This window comes from Larus michahellis, chromosome 4, assembly GCF_964199755.1.
Source record: "Larus michahellis chromosome 4, bLarMic1.1, whole genome shotgun sequence".
NCBI lineage: Eukaryota > Metazoa > Chordata > Aves > Charadriiformes > Laridae > Larus > Larus michahellis.
In genome coordinates this window covers 47,379,978-47,400,040 of record NC_133899.1, presented here as the reverse complement: position 1 = coordinate 47,400,040, position 20,063 = coordinate 47,379,978, and the positions used below count along the sequence as shown (strand labels likewise).

Here is a 20,063-nt window from a genome sequence, read left to right as displayed (position 1 = left end):
CCTCGCAAAATGAGTGTTAATTCAAAAGCTTCAAAGCCTCTAGCAAAGTTGTACAGTCTGTTCACTGGCTGCACAGGTTAAAACAGGGGATGCTGTCTGAGCTGCAGTTCCTCAATTTCAAAGCACACTTACTGTTGGTCCCCATCCAGAAGTAACAGAGCAGGATTTAATCCAGTTCTAGCAGGAAGAGGCTCCAAAGGCAGCATGATGGGCACTGCGGACAGGAGGTTCTCACCTTCCCTCTTCCAGATGTAGAACCACCGAGCAAGGGTGACAGCCCCAACACATCACATATTTGTTTTTTAGAGGGAAGAAATGCTTTATTTTTTCCAGACAGAAAGTAAGTGGTACAGTCCAGTCTAGTCCTGTCCTCTGCCAGGGCCACAACCTTGACTGGGCAGAGATCAGGCATAGTACTGCAGATTGGCTTTTTTCTTTGCTTGAACCTCCAGGATTCCTTCCATGTAGTCCTCGTGGGTGAGCTCTGTAGCTCCACGACGGAGGGCAATCATCCCCTGCCCAATGACACAGTATTTAGAGAGAGCATGTGAGCGCCACATCAGTTCAAACTAATTACTCCACGCTAGCTTTCACATTTCCCTCCTACCAGTGCTGGCTGCTGTAGAGGAACACTTACCGCTTCAACGCACACAGCCTTGCACTGGGCTCCATTGAAATCATCTGTGCAGCGAGCCAGCTCCTCATAGTTCACGTCGGGGCTGATATGAGCGGGAGAAGGGAAAAAAAAAAGGTCTGAGAACATGTACCAAATAAAAAAAGCAAGGTATAGAGCTTCCTTAAAACCCAACAGTGAGCTCTCAAAAAAAGAGAGCGCCTACCGCTCCACAGTCCTGAGGTACCATCATGAGTGACAAACATAGCCCCAGAAGGCCGTGCCTCTTCCATACCTGACATTCATTTTGCGTGAATGGATCTGCATAATTCTGGCTCTGGCCTCCTCATTAGGCATTGGGAACTCAATCTTGCGATCTAATCGTCCGGAGCGGAGCAAAGCTGGGTCCAAGATATCAACCCGGTTGGTTGCAGCAATCACCTAAGAAGAAGTAGGGTCATCAGTCTGAGGCAGCTGGAGGACAGGCCTCTCCTCCCCAAGGTCCACCAGTCTTCCCTGGACATTGTTTTCCGTCCCCTGCCAGAGCGCCCTGGACCTCAGTAGCATTTTCTGCTAGATCCCAACCTTGACTTGTGTGTTGGGCTGGAAACCATCAAGTTGATTAAGCAGCTCCAGCATGGTCCTCTGCACCTCCCGATCACCAGCCTTCTCACTGTCAAACCTGAGGAGGAAACAAGGGTAAAACTATCAGCGTGAACCTGACCGTTCTGCCCCTATGTTTTGAATCACATAAAAAGACCGGATGACTGCAGTTCACACTCCTTAGCCAATGTCTTCCAAATTCCTCCTTGAAACTACAGGAAGTCCTACCTTGATGAGGAATGTGACTAGAATAACTATCAGCAGCTAAGCCTTATTATGTCCTTAGAGATGAATGGGGCTAATGTTGTCCAGGCCCGGGTAGTAAATGAGGGTGAACATCTCCATGTGCCTGAGGCAGTTACCAGAAAACAGTTTTATACGGCAGAAGACCGTCAAATAGATCCCAAGTCTCAAGAACTTCACTTGAGCCCAAGGATTGTAGCAACTGCGATCTATCTGTGATCGGCTTTACACTCTGTTTCCGAATATGCATGCTTTACGCTTGGCTTCCCTCACATACACAGGCAAAGGGGGCTGCGAGGCAGCTCCCAAGAGCTTTACAACACAGCCTACATCTCACCTTTTAGTGCCAATGGCATCCAGTTCGTCAATAAAGATGATGGAAGGAGCTTTTTCCTTGGCGAGGGCGAAAGCATCGCGTACCAGCTTAGCTCCATCACCAATGAACATCTGCACAAGTTGTGGACCAGCAAGCTTCAGGAACGTAGCCTGAGAGGTGAGAGGGAATCCTATGCCTCATTTCTCAATAGGATCAGTTCTGAGTACTACAAAAAGCCCTTAATTTAAAACAACCAAGCAAGCAAACAGACATGAAAATCCCAGCCTTTGTAACACCAGTTTGCATGTATGACCCCTCTCCCCTTCTTTTTCAGGTTCTATTCTACAGCAGCACATGCTTTCAAAGGTTCCTTTTACCTTGGTCTGGGCAGCACATGCTCGAGCTAAAAGAGTCTTCCCTGTTCCTGGAGGCCCGTACATAAGGACTCCTTTGGGCGGCTGTATACCCAAGTTTTCAAATTTCTCCTTATGATTCATTGGCAGAACAATGGCCTCCACGAGCTACAGCAAAATAAAAATACTAATTAATACATAAACCCGTTCTCCTCCACAGACCCATGCTGCCTGCTTTGAGCTGAAGCTCTGAGCTGAAGTTCAAAGACTGTTGTCCTCAGTCACATCAGAAATTAAACATAAAGTATCACCTCTTGGATTTGTTTATCCAGCCCCCCGATGTCACTGTACTGCTCTGTGGGTCTCTCATCCACCTCCATGGCTTTCACCCGTGAATCATATTCAGTAGGCAGAGTCTCCAGGATCAAGTAAGAGTCTTTGTTCACCCCCTGTAAACACAAGTCCTTTGCTTTTAACAGGCCCTTCAGATAGCAATTAATAAATAAGCAATCAAAGATTATTCACTAGACCTCAAGGATGCAGGAATAAGCAGCTTTGACATCAGCACTCATTAAATCACCACAGCTTGGCACAGCGGACAACACCACAGCTCATCTAGCACGTTTTTCAAAAGAGGGGTCCAATTTACTTATGTTACAAAAGATTGGTTTTAGAAAGCTTACTAGGCGATATCTAAATTTTCAGCACTTAACTGTAATTAACCTAGAGCAGGGTACATTTAGATTAGACATTAGGAAGAAGTTCTTTACAATGAGGCTGGTGAGACACTGGAACAGGTTACCCAGAGAGGTGGTGGAGGCCCCATCCCTGGAGACATTCAAGGCCAGGCTTGATGAGGCTCCGAGCAACCTGATCTAGTTGAAGATGTCCCTGTTGACTGCAGGGGGGTTGGACTAGATGACCTTTAAAGGTCCCTTCCAACCCAACGCATTCTATGATTCTATGTATAAAGAACACACACGCCCCGAACTTCTTTTCTATACTACAAAGATGACCGAATCCATAATATCTTTTTATTAAAATTTTAGTATGGAAATTGTCTTGGAGTAATCTGGACAGGTTTGTCTCCTTTCAAAGGGGCAAGATGTACATCATTTTCCGGCCAGCATCATCTCTAACAGTCACAACAGCGTCACTCACCACCAGGTCTCCAGGCTTCAACTTCTCAGCATCAACCAACCCAATAACAGGCAGGAAATACGTCTGTAGGAAAGAAATCAAAGTAAGCAAAACCAGCCGTACTAGCAGCAGGTCCTTTTCAGAACTCCCCACACCTAGCTGGGCGCATGGGTCTCACCTGGCGCGTAGAGGTCTTGATCACAGCACATTTGCCCTTTCTCTGGGAATCCAGGTCGATGTTGGCCCCATCCTCCTCCTGGTCGTTGGGGTCAACATCCAGTAGCTGAAAACCAGAGTGAGACATTTCATGACAACGTGACCAGGGTAGCTGGATGACCCCAGGATTAATGCTTCTAAATTACATGCAGTATGAGAAATAAAACTTCCCATCATCCAGAATCCTAAAAGTATTAAAGCCTTCCCATAAAAATTAATTTCTCCCTCATGAAGCAGCACAGAACAGAGCATAGAAAGACACTATAACATTCAGAACAAAGTGGTAGCTAATGGCACCAATTTATCCTCCCATTACCGCAGCTCACATTAAGCCTTATGTTCATTAAGTTTTAAAACACTAGTACAAACCAACTCCCTTTTTTTTAAAAATAGAAAACTATCAGATTTTTTTTGGCCTATCAGCAAAATTACTGAATTACAAAAAGAATGGGATGTAGTAACAGAGCCGCCGCTTTTCATTCGCTGTGTCACAAGTTTCAGAAAGCACGTACCAAATTTCACGTGCCCAAGCCTATGCTACGCGCGGCTGTGCCAGCCTCTGACCATCGCCACTCTGTTATGTACAGATAAGCAGTAGCCAACACTTAAGGAACGACCCAGACAAGTCATGGGCAAGTAAGCGATGCGCACTTCCAGGTCACAAACAAACCAACAGGAAAACCTGGAAGTCCTGGCTCCAGGAGTGTCTCAAACTACTGATGAGTCCCCCTGCCCTTCTCCCTCCTGATATATACTGGGCACACTTCTCACACTGCTGCAGAAGAGTGCACCACTCTCACCTCAATCACGTTAGAGACAAGGTATGGCAGGGTTTTGTTCACTTTGATCTTCTCACTGTTCTCTTTGATCTTGTCTTTCATGGCCTGAAGCTCATGGGTCACTCTCAGTACTTCACTCTTCATGATCTGGAATCAGCATGCAGAAGACAGAAATAGGAATAATATCAGAAGACTAAGGCAAGACAAAATTGATACATTATTCCAAAAGTAAAACATAAGTCTGAGGAAACAGTGGGTATAAAGGAAGACGTAATATAAAAAGAGAAAAAGCCAGCAAATTAGCCAAAAATAGTTAGGAATCAAGGCTACACAGTCCATTCTTGTCTCCAACTAATCAATATCCCTAAATAATTTCTTCCCAGTGTCACTGGATAAACTTAGCCTAATCAATGGATCAGCTTACAGGGTGCTATATGACCCTGATAAGGGTCATATTAGATAAGGATATGACCTAGATAAGGCAACTGTGTTTTGTTTTTTATTTTTTAATACCTACAGATACGCAGGTAACTAGATATATATGCACGTGTACATGTCTATATGCACCCACATACACACACTTATCTTAAAGTTATGTTTTGCTGGGTTTAAAGAAGAATTGTTTGCTATAACATTGAAGTGATGACATGCAATAGCATAGGAACAAACAGCCAGAAAACCCCTAAACTGAAAGTATCACCGTACAGAATCAACCTACACTGAAAGTATGAGCAGGGAATGGCAGACCTGAGGATTGTGTCTACTGAGAGCAGCAGGACTAGCAGCAAAGCAAAGAGAGGTGCCATTTTTATAAGGCTGATCTGTTCCACAAGACCACAGATAGCAAGGCCTACATATAAGAAACAAACATATGAACTGCCTCTGCAGGGGAAAAATACTTTTTGTTCTCCTTAAAAGTAAAATATTCAACACTAGAGTACTATCCACTACTTGTTCCCCACAAAGATAGCCAGGTCCTTTGGAAAACAGCAGAACCCAAAGGACAACTCAGGTTGAGATGGACCTCACAGTGTCTCTAGCTCAATCTCCTGCTCAAAGCACAGTCAGCTGGGGGCTCTTCTCCCTAGGTTACTCAGGGCTTTGCCCAACTGAATCTTGAAAACTTCTAAGGACAGAGACTGTACAATTTCTTTGGAACAACCTGCGCTCACAGTGACAAGGTCATCTTCATATCCCCGTGGAAACTCTTATTTTTTCAATTTATGACCAGTAATTCATGGTCTGAATTAGCCTTAGCCTAGGCTTTGACAAGATACAAAATCTTTCTATAGGGAAAAAAGAAACAAACCAAACATGTATTAGTAGCATGACAGAAACCTCAAATTCCTCCATCGTAATACAATTTTAACTTTTCTGAGGCTTTTACTGCTACTGTGGTCAATGGCTCCATGTCCAGATGGATATAGGTAACAAGTGGGTGTCCCCTCAGGGGTCTGTATTGGGACCAGTACTGTTTAATATTGTCATCACTGATATAGACAGTGGGATCGAGTGCACCCTCAGCAAGTTTGCAGACAACACCAAGCTGAGTGGTGCAGTTGACATGCCTCGAGATGCCATCCAGAGGGACCTGGACAAGCTCGAGAAGTGGGCCCATGTGAACCTCATGCGGTTCAACAAGGCCAAGTGCAAGGTCCTGCAGCTGGGTCGGGGCAACCCCCAGTATCAATACAGGCTGAGGGATGAAAGGGTTGAGAAGAGCCCTGCCGAGAAGGACTTGGGGGTACTGGTGGATGAAAAGCTGGACGTGAGCCGGCAATGTACGCTTGCAGCCCAGAAAGCCAACAGTATCCTGGGCTGCATAAAAAGCAGCGTGGCCAGCAGGTTGAGGGAGGTGACCTACTACTAAGGACCTCTACTACTCTCTGGTGAGACCCCACCTGGAGTACTGCGTCCAACTCTGGAGCCCTCAGCACAAGAAGGATATGCAGCTGTTGGAGCAGGTCCAGAAGAGGGCCACAAAAATGATCAGAGGGCTGGAGCACCTCTGCTACGAGGAAAGGCTGAGAGAGCCTGGAGAAGAGGAGGCTCCAGGGAGACCTTATAGCAGCCTTCCAGTACCTGAAGGGAGCCTATAGGAAAGATGGGGAGGGACTCTTTATCAGGGAGTGGAGCGATAGGAGAAGGGGTAATGGTTTTAAAATAAAAGAGGGTAGATTTAGACTAGATATAAGGAAGACGTTTTCTAAGGTGAGGGTGGTGAAACACTGGAACAGGTTGCCCAGAGAGGTGGTAGATGCCCCATCCCTGGAAACATTCAAGGTCAGGTTGGACAGGGCTCTTAGTAACCTGATCTAGTTGAAGATGTCCCCGCTCATTGCAGGGGGGTTGGACTAGATGACCTCTAAAGGTCCCTTCCAACCCAAACTATTCTATAATTCTATGATTCTGCTAACTGTAAGGGAAAACACCTATAATAAAAGAAGTTCTGTACTCACCATCCAACAGTAAGTAGATTTATACCCAAGACTAACGTACCCAGTACAGGTGTTTCTCAGTGCTGTCTGGCTGACGCTCACATACATTTTCCTCCCTTTCCTGGTTAGTCCCACAGTTTGAAAGCACACAGTTTGTGATCCCCACTGAAGTGACTGTAGCACCAAATGGTCTCAGGAGAACTGGTTACACCTGAATTGGCTTACATGATTCTGTTTAACAGGGAAATCCAGTCTTATCTAAAGAACTATCCTTTTAAAACTCTCAATGCCTACGCATAATTCTGTGCTGTAGCACATACTTATTCACAGGACAGAACCATTACAGGAGCCAATATGGAATCTGCTACATAAAATGCAAAAAAAAATTAGAAATTTGATTTAATAAAGACAGTTTGGTAAACATTCAAGGAAAACTACACAAAGGGAGGGCACCAATTTCTCACTTATGATGCTTTTACTATAAAACAGAGAAGGTTCCTTTTACTCCTTAATGTATTCTGCAATTTGAAATACGGCACATGTTTATCTTTGCTGTCGTTAAAGAATAAGAAAGTATGTCAGAATTACTTACGGAGCCTGAAGCAATAGGATGAAGTTGCTCTGTAGAATTTATGAAATAATTTATCTCAATAATGCTAACATCAAGCAGTAGAGAAACACTTATACTAAAGTTAAATATGCTCTTTTATGTGGAACGGGTCTATCTTAGTACAGGTCTACCCAGGTCCGTCCTATCTTTGTGAATGACCTAGACAAGAGGATGGAGTGCACTCTCATCACATTTGCAGATGGCACCAACTTGGGGGGCACAGTCTCTGTGCTTGATGGCAGGGCTGACACTCAGAGGGACCTTGGGAGATGAGAGGAATAGGCATACAGAAACCTTACAAAATTCAAGGACAAATGCAAAGCCCCGCACCTGGGAAGGAAGAGCATCTTGCAATGACACAGGCTGGCGACTGGCTGGCTGGGGACCCACTCTGTGGAAAGGGGCCTGGGGGTCTCCATGGACAATAAACTGACCAGGAGCCAGCAATGTGCCCTGATGGCAAGGGTGGCAAACAGCATCCCGGGCTGTGCTAACAGGAGTGTAGCCAGTGGATGGAGAAAAGTGATCAGCCCCCCTTTACCCCAACGCTTGTAAGATCCCATCTAGAGTGCTCTACCCAGTTTTGTGCCTCCCCATACAGCAAAGACATTGATAAACTGGACTGCGTTCAGCATAGGGCCACCACGATGGCCAGGGGGCTGGAGCACAGGCCCTTTGAGAAGCAGCTGAGGGAAGTGGGCTTATTCAGCTGAGAACTACTGGGGAAGGTATCAAGATAACAAAGTCAGACACTTCACAGCAGCGCATGGTGGACAGATGAGATAACAAAGACTGAAACAAGAGAGGTTTAGGCTGTACGTAAAAACAAATCTTCATCCTCATGAGGGCAGTCAAGCAGTGGCACTGAACACCCAGAGAAGTGGCGCAATCTCTGTCTCTAGAGGCTTTCAAAATCCAACTGGACAAAGCCCTGAGCAGCCTGGGTTAGGGCTGACCCTGCTTTGAGCAGCAGGTGGGACTAGACATCTTCCCAAGTTCCTCCCAACCTGAATTACCCAATGATCCTACCTGACCCAGGCCATGGAACAGACTTCCCCCTCCCTGGCCTTGAGCTAAAGCACCCACGGCTCTGCAGAACAACCGTCCCCTCAGCTTCCTCAGGTCCCCGCTCTTTCGGTATCTCTTCCCTTACCTTGGAGGGTTACCGTTCCTCAACCTACTGTTCCCGACCGAGTTAACTGCATCTTATTTTTCACTGCGCTCGTCTCTGCCGCCATGGCTCCGTTAACCCCCCCCCACGCCCCGCCTTCCCTTCCCTGGGCACCAGCAGCGCAGGGCTCCCGCGGGGCGGCCCCGCCGCAGGCAGACGGCCCGGCCCGGCCCCGCTCCCGGCCCGGCGGCCCTCGGCCGCTACCTTGATCTCGCTGTCGAGGAGTCGCGTACGCTGCACGATCTCCTCCGTGGACATCTTCAGCACCTCCTCGCCGACGCCATCCTGCGGGAGCACAACGGCAGCGTCACCCTCGGCCCAGCCCGGCCCCGCCACGGCACCCCCGCGCCCGCCGGCGGCCCCCGGCCCCTCACCTCGGACTCATCCCACACCGACGCCATCTTTCCCCCAGCCAGCGAGCGCGCGCACCGCGCGGCGGGTTCCGGGCGGCAGATTCCGCGCTCCCCGCTCGCCCCGGCAGTGGGGCGGCAGGCAGCGGGACAGGCACCCCGGGAGACCCCGCGTCTCCTCCTCTTCCTCGGCGCTCCGCCGCGGCCCCGCCGCCGCCCGCCCAGCGGCCCGGCCGCTCTAACGAATCTGCCGGCGGGGTGAGTGCGGGAAGTAAACCGCCGCGTAGGTCACGTGCCACCGGCCAAATCTGCTGAGTGATGGCCCCGCCGCCATCTTGGTGCGGGGCAGGGGCGGAGCCGGCACCGAGCGCTGCTCCCGTCCCTCCCCGAACCCTCCCCGTTCCACACACCCCACCCCCCCCCGCCCCCGAGCCCGGCGGCGGAGGCAGGCGCGGCGCTTTCCCGGCCATACGCTTTATTACAGTCCATCCCCGTACAGAGGAGCGGGGGAGCGGGGTGGGGGGGAGTGGGGCCGGGCCGATCCGGAGCCGGCCGTGCGGAGGGGAGGCCGAGGGGGCCCCCGCCGCCCACCCCGGCCCCGCGGACCCACAGGCACAGCCTGAAGGGCCTCGGGGAGCGGCGGGGGGGCCCAGCGGAGCCGGCGGGTCAGACGTAGCCGGGCTTCACCGACAAGCGGCGGCAGTTGGGGCATCCCCGGGTCCCGTTGGTCTGGAGGCACCTGCGAAGGGAAGAGGCGTTTCCGGGGGGGCTCCGTGCCCTGCGGCTGGAGGCTCCCCCGGGCACCCCCCCCCCGGCTATTCTGTATATTAAACTCATAACAGAGCTCCCTCCCGTCACCGCCAAAGATTTGATCTCTTTTTCCACCCATTCCTCTACAAAAATAAGTTCCAGTACAGATGGAGACAGATCCACAGGGGTCATCGGACACCTCTCACCACCCAGGAGTTTGATCCTAATTCTGGTGTCATTGTGAGGCTGTGTTTTTAAATTCTTAATTTTCAGAACCAAGTGTTTTGTTACACTCATGTTTCTTCTAAGAATAAAATGATGGGACAGACAACTTCCTTCCTGGCAGTAGCACAGTAACAGAGTGAACACCTGCACCTCAGTGTACCTCTAGGCAAGAGAGAAAGCGGGAGCAATTCAGGGGAGAAATCCAAACTGCCCCCGGGAGTGAAGAACTGATTTCCCAAGAGGATTTAAACAAGAATCCTAAGCACCCGCAAGGTGAGGACATCGGTGAACAATCACTTAGAGGACAGAAGTGGGAGCGGGGTGGATAGTGTGGCTGAATCTCACCCTTCAAGGCCATGAAATGCACAACACAGCAATAGGATCCTGCAGGGCACAGGTTAGCTGGACAAAGACCTGGGGAACAGCATAATTAAGACTGTCCTATTCTGGCCGTGAATAGCTCTTTCCATGAACAGCTCTTTCCTACGACTGATATCATGACAAGGATCTTTAGTACTTCCAGCTCATTACTTTAAGTGGAAGAAGTGGGAGCAAGGCAGGGCCTGGAGCTGGTTGTTCTTCTCCCCAATGGACTCTCCACACATGCCACAGTACAGCTCCATCTCCTCCACGCATTCATGGAACTTCACTACATGGTCACGCAATTCTCGCTGCTGTCCCTTTGTGCGATAGATCCTTTCACAGAGGCAGTGGAGCTTCAGCAGGCCAAGCTGCACATGAAAGGCAGAAACAAAAGTGAACAACAAGGTGAATACACACCAGTAACCAGAGTGGAAACCACCGCAGCCCCATCAACCAGCTAGAGAAACATTAGCACAGAAAGCTGCCCGAGGGATAGGATCAGTCATAATGACATTTGGTCTCTCAGCACTTCCTGCCATTAACCTACTTCTCTGTATCACAAAAGGGGAGACAGGTTTGAGGTATTCTGCAGCTCTTTCATCAAGATGGTTTTCCTGAGCTATCCATGACATACACGATATTTCACTTCCCTTTGCCTCCAGCCAGCACATAGTTCAGCTGCTGCTCAGGGCAATAATATTTTTCAAGAAGAGACACAATCCTCTAGCACTCTGCTTGTTTAATTCTCCATTTTTACTGCTTCCCACTACCCTTTGTTTCTCCCACTGTGACTCCTCCCTCATTTTTCAGACTTGCACACTGATGATCATCTGTGCAACTGCCCACAACGACATGCTTCACATAAAAGCAAGTCCCAAGCATTCACTGGTTAATACGGACACGTTAATAAGCAATAACAAGTCTGGATATTTCAGTGCTTGCCACTTTAAGTTGCCTGACAGAAGACTACGGACAGTGCTGAGGAGAAGCTGTAGGATCCTACCTTGTTCCCTAGTCCCTCTGCCAGCTCCTGTGCCTTTTCAATGCTTTCCAGAGCCTGTGAATGGAGAGCATGCATCATCAGTTCTCAGTCTGATAGATCAAAACCAGACTTGTACGAATGCCCCATGGGAGTTACTAAAAGAAAGAGGTAAAGAGGGACAGAGTAGAACTTGGATAAACAAGCATCACTGCAACTCTGGAGATGCAAGATAGCTGTCTGGCAGATTTCCCTCCCCTCCCAAAAGTACATCCATAAGAAAAGCTTGCTTTCTGAAAGACCACAAATAATCCAAGAGCTACATTTCTGTTCTAGCCACACAGTACAAAGTAGAGGTATGATGTTGGCAGACACTGCTGTTTCCAAGCAGAGAGAGTAGAGACTTATTTAAACTCATTCACATATGCTCATTGGGGTTGGGATGAATCACAAGCCAAGCGAGCCTTTCCCTCATCCTACTCTATAGGCTCAATAATCATTGGGCAACTCCAAGAGGGGAGGAAAGGGATCAACACCACCAACACACCACGCTCTTCCATTTTTTCCCCTGCTATTCATACATTCACTTTGTCCTACCTACACATGATGTAGGAGTGTACTGCTATCCATATCCATCTTTTTCAATCTGAAGGAAAAGTATTTAGCATAGCAGCTGTTATACCAAATGAGTCCCTACTTTCCCCTAGATGCCACGGTGTTCCTCACTGTTCTCATCAACAGGCTCTGTTTTCCAGAACTACTGAAATCTGCTTCAGATTTGTCCAAGGGGAAGATGATGTCTCCCTTGTGATGCAGTAGTTTTCAGGAGGAACATTATAAAATTTCTACCCTATAATTTGTCATTACTGCTGTTCTAAGAGAAGAGGACTAGAGGAGATGAAAGAATGCACTTTAAATACAGGGGGATGGCATTTGACCTGTGGTGGCTGCAACAACCTAGGATAATGAGCTTGTAGAAAAGGGAAGGCTAGCAGGTACAACATAACTGAGAGCTGTGCCTAGGAAGAGTGACTCTGTACTGGAAAACACTGAAATTAATGACCGTGACTAAGAATCAAAGTGAAGCATATGGGGTCAGGGAAGAGATACTGAAAAGTCCAGGGGACAGTTTGTCAGGAATATGAGGTTGCACAAGAGTTTGGGCAAGCAGGTTGTGACAGCAGCCTGGGAGGATCTGCAATAGTATTGACTATAGGCAAATGAAAGAAAATGGACTAACTGGCCAAGGAGACCAGGAAGATGAAGGAAGCTAGGACAAGAATAGGGAATCTGCAAGTGGAAAGTTAGCAAACTGCTTTATTTGGTAACTGATATTGGGGCGAGTAGCATGAGGAATGGAAACTGGGACTGCCAAGTTGAAGGGCAGGCTTGGGTGGAGTATTCAGGGCTGTGACATTTGAGGAGGTCACATTTGGGACAATGGTGGGTTCCTGACCCACCAGGGCTGACTTCCTCCTAATGCCTGGAACAGAATACAAGATTCATCTATTCGTTCTCTTCTTTTGTGGGTTTTGGTGAGATTAGGACTCTGCACAAAGCCCCCACCAGGCTCTCACAGCTGAGAACTGCTTGTGATATCAGAGGGTGGCAATGGCTGGAGGTGGGATCAGCGGATGCAGGGATTTGATGAGTGCTCTGAATATTCTCTTATGTAGAGGCATACCTGCTGTGTCCTGTCCCATTCCTTTGAATATAAGGTATGAGTCTGGGAAGGGATTACACTGAATAAAGTTTTTAAGTCCACAGTTTCTTCTTCCATTGCAAACATAGTGTTTATTTACTGAGATTGCAAGGTGTATCTCACCCAACTGATTCCCCGCTGTAGGCAACTCAGTTGCTGACAGCACCCTGAACTTGTCTTTTCTGATGGTGACATACTTGATTTCCTAATACCTGGGATGCTTCACTTGAGCTAAAATTCTTTGTGTCTTGTTTGAGTGATAAGAGTGAATCTTCATCATATCTACATCCAAACCAGCATCCTTATGTGGCACTGTGCAGGCATTCCAAGTTGTTCAGCGCTAGTTCAAGGCTAACCTTTGAGCATCTCATTCTGCAGCCCAGTAATGTTTCTGCAGTGCAATCTGCTGGATCTAGTGCAATCTGGATTTTAACATACATACACTGCCTAAGTGTTTTAAAAATAAGTAACGTCACCCCCCTTATACTATATTGACTGGTTGTCTATTCCCAAATGTTTTTCGGCTCTCATTTCTCTGTTTCACATCACCTTTTATGTACCTTCAAAGTTTCTCTAGGAATTTGATGCCACATTTGTCTGCAAAGCACACAGTGGAGCTGTAGAGCTGTCTAAACATCATCACTATCACAACAACGAGCTTAGTCATATAGCTAAAAAGTAGGCAGTGGAATCTATTTCAGAGCATAAGCTGATTGCCTACAATGTCAGGAGCAGGCTTCCTTCCCTCAGTGCTGGTTCCTCAGGGTAGTGCTTAAAGTCGTCAGGACTGACTAATGAGGCCAATCTGGAAGTTAGCAGTCTGACTCAGAATGGGGATTAGTAACGAATTCCTGGCTGAGAGGGACCATTCAGAGAAATGTAACTGTACAAGCAACAGACCCTATTGGTAGAACCAAGGGTTACAGGTCTGTACCATGCTGTGATGGGCATATGGGTCAGAAAAAAGACTGTATGCGCTAATTTTGTCTAACGAACTTCTGTAGAAACAAGTTTGTAACTGACCTTGTCCAGCTCCTTCTGGATCATCCAGCACTTAGTCACTCCTAGCAGCACCTGGATCAGGCCCAGGCGGTTTCCAATCTCTGTCATGATGCTCATGGAAGAATCATACCGAGGAATGGCCGTCTGCAGAAGCAAGGGGGAAAACACATGTTTTGCTATGGCTTGCTTTTCCCACCCTCTTGCTATCCCCTTTGTCCTTCCTGGCAGGAAAGAGCTGTACCTGCACGTCTTTGCGACTGCGGTGGATATCTGCAAAGCACAACAGACACAGTGCTTGCAGAGGCCGGTCACCATGCTGCAGGGCAATCTTCATGGATTCCTGAAAGAAATAGTCTTCGGTCAGTAAGAGCTTGCTCCTTGTTCAAAACAGCAAGGCTGGGACTGTGCACTCCAGTCACTGAAAAGTCAGCTCCAAAGAAACGGCACAATCTTTTTAAGGCAAGTAAAGCCTTGTCCACATATTCCCAACCAAGGGCCATTCACAGACCCAAACTTTTGAGGCTCCCCGGGGTGCTGAAACCACAGCTCTTAAGACTGGGAGGCAGCAGGAACATCTAGAGTCAAGCGCGAATGCCATGGTATCTCTCTTCCTCCCAATCCTGTAGGCAAGATCCCCCTGCAGAGACCTCTGACAGCTCTGCATCTGCCTGCACCCTATACCTCACAGCAGTCCATAGCATCTGCCAAGCGCCCCAGCTTCCGATAGGCCACGGCCATGTGATACTGGCTCATTGCACGGTACTTCAAGCTCCAGCCCGTTCCATAATCATTCACCAGCTCAGCTGCTTTACATGGGAAGAACAAGGCTTTCTCGTAGTCCTGTAAGGCAGACAAGCAGCAGTTACAGCCAAAATAAAGAAAAAAAAAGAGAAAAAAAAAGCAACCATTTTTTATTTACTAACTGCAACAGCTAGCAGATTTCTGTACACCTTTCAACTCCTGCTGTTCCTCTTCCACATGCCGTATTTCACTAGATGTTTTCACTGGATATCAAACTGTGGGAGGTAGAATTGCCATATACTAAATTCATATTACTCTCTGGGTTCAGGACACTGGGGCAATGATACAGCAAATGGATTTTACATAATATGCCCTTGGCTTTACTCTGCAGGAACCATTTACCCTCCTCTGTAACCAAAGGCTGAAAACTTTCTCTGCTCTTACATCATCTCTGCTTTCAACATCTACATGGAGCCCTCACGTTCTCCATATGGTGAAGTCAGGATCTCAAAGAGGCTGGTTATCCATCATTGCAGGAAAGAGGAACAAAGAATCATGGCCTCACCAAATCCACAATAAGCAATGATATAACATATTTTAATTTTTCAGCACCTTCCTGCATTAAAAGTGTTTTAGAAAGAAATTTTATTTTTACAATAAGTATGTAAAACTATAATCTAAATATCTAAAACCATTCTCAAGTAAGTTACATGAGACTGCAGAAATGAAAAAGTCGTCATATTTTCTAATTCTGCAAGATGCACAAAGGAAACGACAACTTTTAAAATTTCCTTTCTCCCTAAAAGTACCCAGCACAATGTTCTTTTCTTTTTCTTTTTTTTTTTGGTATTATGAGGGAAGCTTACTGATAGTTTTCAACACTTCAGTTGGTGAGTCTTCCATTAGTGACAAAAATCAAGACTTTGTGAGGAAAACCTATTTGTTGCTGTTTGTAATAGAAGTTAGAACTGCCAAAGCACCCCCACCCTCAGTTCCTGCCTGGTTTTGATCATAAAAATAGCTATTTGCCCGCAATAGTGGTAGAAATAGAGAATCCATGAGTTCTGGCTGCCAGCCCTCTGATGTGATTTTCTTTGAAGCTAAGTTTGATCTTTTCAACACACAGGAATATTCACAGCTGCTTCTGCTGTGCTGTATAAACATTACACTAATCCTCCCATCCTTACTGTGAAGGAGAATACTCGATGATGATTTTACAATGAAGAGATTTTAGCTTACGACGCTTTCTCAGTACTTCACTTTCTATATCAAAGAAATAAGGTGACATTCACACCATTTCCAGTTCTTTCCTGAATCCATCAGACAATCACCCTCCATCGCTTAGGTTACCGCACCTTTATCTGGGCGTAGAAGTTCCCGAGGCTGCAGCAGACTCGACACTCCAGCATCTTGTCATCATTGTTGTGGGCGTAGCGTAAAGCTTTCTCAAAGCACTCCAAAGCCTTCTGGAAAATGCTGAGGCCCAAGAAGGCATTGCCCATGCTGAGGCTCACCTGGCCATTCAGCTGCAGGCTCACAGTGGTACCCTGCATGTTCAGGCACGTCTTACAGTACGAGATGGTTTTCTGGAATTCACAGAGTTTCTCATTGCTGCGAGCCAGGTTTAGGTAGCTCTCTGTAAGGTAATCCGGGTCTTCCAGCTCCCGTGCTGTGTCAATCTGTACCACTGCAAACTTTAAGTAGAAAAGACAGTGTTTATAAAAGTGTGTGGTTTATTTAAATACAGCTCAAACACCCACAGAGGAGCACCCTGTACTGGAGAAGTGGCTCATCTCTGAGCAGGGCAGGGAAATCCAGCAGCGCGGACTGAGAAACGTCATATATGTTGGGCAGTTTTCTGGTAGTTTAAGAGGCATATGAGCAGTCTAAGAAACCTCTCCCTCTCTCCACACAGTCTCTGGGGCAAGGAAGATGAACTAGTCTGGTGGTTAGTGGAAAAAAGCTGTTAAATGGCCCTAAAGAGAAGCAGGTGAAGCAGGAAACATCTAACACAACGCAGCTCAGCTTTCTTTCACTCGGTTTAATTTATTTCACTTTCTCTGGAATTCTTGAGATATTAAAGTGCTCAATTAATAAAAGAAAGTAAGCTACTTCTTTCATCAATTTTCTTTACCAACAAATTGCAGTCTTGACAGTTTTTGCTCGATAAGCTTCAGGATTCGTTGCATACAGTTCTCTTAAATGATTTGAAGTCTCTTTCTTTTAGACTGCAAACACTTCTGAGCAGTGGCTCTTCTGTGTTTTGTGATGAACCAAGCCCATTGCTGGCTTGAATTAATACCAGTAGCAAAGGTAAATATTTAGCTATTTCCTCAGTATGTGTTTTCATTAGAGATTATCAGTTAGATTTATGGATAACAATTGCTAAGGGAATCAATTACTTCTTTTTTGTATAGTGGCAATACATAATAATTTAAGCTACTAGAACATTTTACATTCTTCACAAAATAAAAAAACCCACCCCAACCATAAATTGTGTATTTTTGGGTATATATATTCTCAGTTTCCTTAGCACTTCAGGAAAGCTGCTATGTGGACCCTGTGATGTGCATTAGCTCATGCTTCCCCACATTCCCTTACCTTTGTACAAGTTCTTCATTATTTCCTGATTGCCACAGCCTCTTTCCTTGGTGTGAAGTAATTTTTCTCTCCATAAGAGGTTGAGCCATCATAGCCCTTCCTAAATCACAGTTAATTTCATGCCTTTAATTCAGACCCCGTTTCTCCTGTCATTTCCTCTCTCAATGGTTTATTGCTAAAGTTCTCCTTCCTCTTGATCACTCAGGGTATAAAATCAGTTTCACTTATGTCGTTTTTCCTTCTTAATACTGGGAAGAAGTAAAATTCACCTACTCTGATCCCACTTGCTGCTCCCTTCTCAGGTAAGAAATTAAGGTTCAAGTATACTGATCCCACTCCTTTGCCTGTTTCTTTTCCGTGAAGCCCTCAGTGTTTCCTTCAGGTAGCCACATCTTACTTCTTTTGCTTTTCTCTTCCCTTATCAGTCTGTTGTTTCTGCCATCATCTAATTCCACATCACTTATCAGAATTGTTTTTCTTCAAATGTTTTCCCAGGATATTAATAACCCTCTTTTCTTCTTCATCCTAAGTATTTGGTTTTAAGATAGGGCTTTGACATGTGCATGGGTTTACTAGTAAGATATGCCTCCCCCCCATTCTAAACAGAGCTAGCAAAACCATTTGAATGTGATGTGGGTACCCCCTTCACGTTTTGTGCTAAATGCTGAATGATTACCAGGCTAGCAACCAAAAACATCAGGACAAGAATATCAAGGCCCTTTAGCAAGACCCTATTTCAGACTGGGATAGTTTCTTAACACTATTACAACATCCTCTTGCCTTGGTCTTCCAGATTCCTGAGTCACCCTCCCAAATAGTGCCTGCTGCTCTCTGTATGCCTCCTGTTACTTCTCAGATCCACGCCATCAGCTTCTTTTTGTTCATTTAATCCAACACGTTTATCCTCATGCTCTTGAAATGTAACTTCAGCTTCTTTTTTACCACTCTTCCATCAAGCTCGATATCCTTCTTGGTTCTATACTGTCCTGACAATTGGGACCCCCTCTCTGACCTCAACTGTCAGACTCCTCCTGGAACGTCTCTCAACCCCCCTGCCAAAAAAGCATCCTTTCCCCTCTTAAGTAGCCCCCTTGCAAACAAATAATTGTAATAAAAAGCAACATAAGATCTATATTAGCTATCAAACAGCAGTTGAACAACAAGGTAACAGATTTGTCTCCACAAGACTGCTGCTTATTCTACAGAATCCACTTCAAAATCTTTTTACACTGACATACACACTGTAAACAGCTTTAAGTGGAGCAAAGGCCCTGTTTTCATACCTTTTCCTGAAGACTGATAACATGGTGTGCCTGTATGTGGGGAATAAATCAAGAAAGATCCCCATGATTAACTGGAGAACCTTAATAACCTGCGAATCCTGAGGGACCAGACCCAATGAAAAGTAGCATTCTGTGTATCTTGTGGGCTGGAGCTATTGGTTAATACAGTGATTACGGCAACCCAGAATCTGCACTTAATAGCTGGTATGTTCTGCTATATACAAAATAAACCCCCCGATTTCACATTCTAATCTCCAGCCACTCTCCGTAGTAGGTGCAACACAATGGCATGCATTCATCTCCAATTTGCCTTACCTTCAGCATATCTTTGTATCTGCCCATCTCTGCATGAGCAGTGATGAGGCAACCCAAAACCCGAAACCTGCCAGCAGGATCCGCAGACTTCTCCAAAACCCTCATCCAGACTCGCAGGGCCTTTTCGGTCTGATTAGACTGGTAAAGATGGAGTCCTTTCTCTATCTGTTGCTTTGTCTGGTCCTGACCCATCTCCCATGCATTAAAAAGCCTCATACACTAACCTCTAAGGACAGCAAAAAGGAAATGCATAGAAGAGAACACAGCATAAAATGCCCTAATAGAGGAGGGCAAGTTGTGTGCTCAGAAGGCTTGGAGCCATAGAAGCCCAGCCATGGCAGGGGGCTTCAGCTGTGGTAGGCAATGGCAAGAAGCGGTTGCTCAGCACTGAAGGTAGAATCCCAAATCCACTAGGCAAATGTCTTGCATGCTAGGACTCCAGCAGTGCCTTTGCCTGTCCAGTCCCATAAACAGAGAGGAAAAGCACAACAGCGAGAGAAAGACAAAAATCCCAAGCGACAGGAGTGAAACTCAATCTGAGCAGCCAGTGCTGGTCTCCTCCCCATTGGCTACAGCTGCGCCTGCCAGTCTGGCTCACATGGCTCCCAGGAATGCTAGTCAGGCTCCCCAGCTCCCAAGGTCACGGCGAGCCAACTGCCCACCCCTGCCCACCAGTATGCAGCTTATAAATACCCCAGGGAGAGACAATCAGCCGAAGTCACAGGGATGTCTCAGTTGTCTCCTTCCTCTCTCTCTGGCCACCCCCTTTCACAAGCACTGGTGGCGGTGGGATAGCTTGGGAGGCAGCAGCCTCAGCTTGGACAGTCGCTTTAAGAACAATATATGCCTTAAAAAGTAAGGTATGAACTAGAAGGCTCCAGCATTTACACACATGTAGTATTATACTTGCAACAATGTGCCTGATACTTTGCCAGGCATAAACTTCAGGCTCCCTTTTGAGGACCTCAGCTGGAAATATGGATTGTTTCTGTGGCCAAAGGTCAGCTCTGTCACAGATTTGCTGCAAATATAGCACTGACTACTTAATTTCAGGGACAACAAGAGGCTAACCATCCTGAAAAGACTCTGTTCATGACTGACTGTTGCTCACTGTCACCTCTGACAGTCCTCCAAGGGTTTTCAACAGGTGTCGTCAAAGGCACTGCTGAAGTTCTGCATCCAGAACTTGCTGATCTTTTACAATGAATAACAATAATGACCCAAAGCAACAGATTTCTGCACCTTCTGATTGCATAAGAGGTTAGCCCAA

General features: G+C 46.6%; 3 protein-coding genes across 7 annotated transcripts in view; all 3 read right to left on the bottom strand.

The window, feature by feature from the left end:
- Positions 1-294: 294 nt before the first annotated feature.
- PSMC3 (proteasome 26S subunit, ATPase 3) lies at positions 295-9,231 on the bottom strand. The gene is made up of 12 exons (XM_074584371.1): positions 8,857-9,231; positions 8,687-8,767; positions 4,285-4,410; positions 3,447-3,551; positions 3,290-3,352; positions 2,440-2,577; positions 2,153-2,296; positions 1,797-1,945; positions 1,199-1,295; positions 909-1,054; positions 638-719; positions 295-515 (listed from the first exon to the last, which is right to left on the bottom strand). The coding sequence occupies exons 1-12, from the start codon at positions 8,881-8,883 to the stop codon at positions 405-407; spliced, it is 1,269 nt and encodes a 422-aa protein (XP_074440472.1). The 5' UTR covers positions 8,884-9,231; the 3' UTR covers positions 295-404.
- A 62-nt stretch (positions 9,232-9,293) lies between these two features.
- Positions 9,294-19,415, bottom strand: RAPSN (receptor associated protein of the synapse). 4 transcript variants are annotated; one of them, XM_074584372.1, is made up of 8 exons: positions 18,794-19,406; positions 15,950-16,288; positions 14,535-14,693; positions 14,095-14,193; positions 13,875-13,997; positions 11,174-11,227; positions 10,339-10,538; positions 9,294-9,571 (listed from the first exon to the last, which is right to left on the bottom strand). In XM_074584372.1, the coding sequence occupies exons 1-8, from the start codon at positions 19,007-19,009 to the stop codon at positions 9,499-9,501; spliced, it is 1,263 nt and encodes a 420-aa protein (XP_074440473.1). In that variant the 5' UTR covers positions 19,010-19,406; the 3' UTR covers positions 9,294-9,498. The 4 variants fall into 4 exon arrangements, with proteins under 4 accessions (XP_074440473.1, XP_074440475.1, XP_074440474.1 ...); XM_074584375.1 differs by having other exon boundaries at positions 9,360-9,571; positions 16,109-16,288; positions 18,794-19,411; XM_074584374.1 differs by lacking the exon at positions 11,174-11,227 and having other exon boundaries at positions 18,794-19,410.
- CELF1 (CUGBP Elav-like family member 1) overlaps positions 16,151-20,063 on the bottom strand; it is a 70,968-nt gene continuing 67,055 nt past the window's right edge. Inside the window, exon 17 of one of the 2 annotated variants that reach the window (XR_012586678.1) lies at positions 16,151-16,288. The gene's annotated coding sequence lies outside the window, so the exon portion shown is untranslated. The remainder of the gene's footprint in view (positions 16,289-20,063) is intronic. The other variant, XM_074584349.1, reaches the window with a different exon arrangement.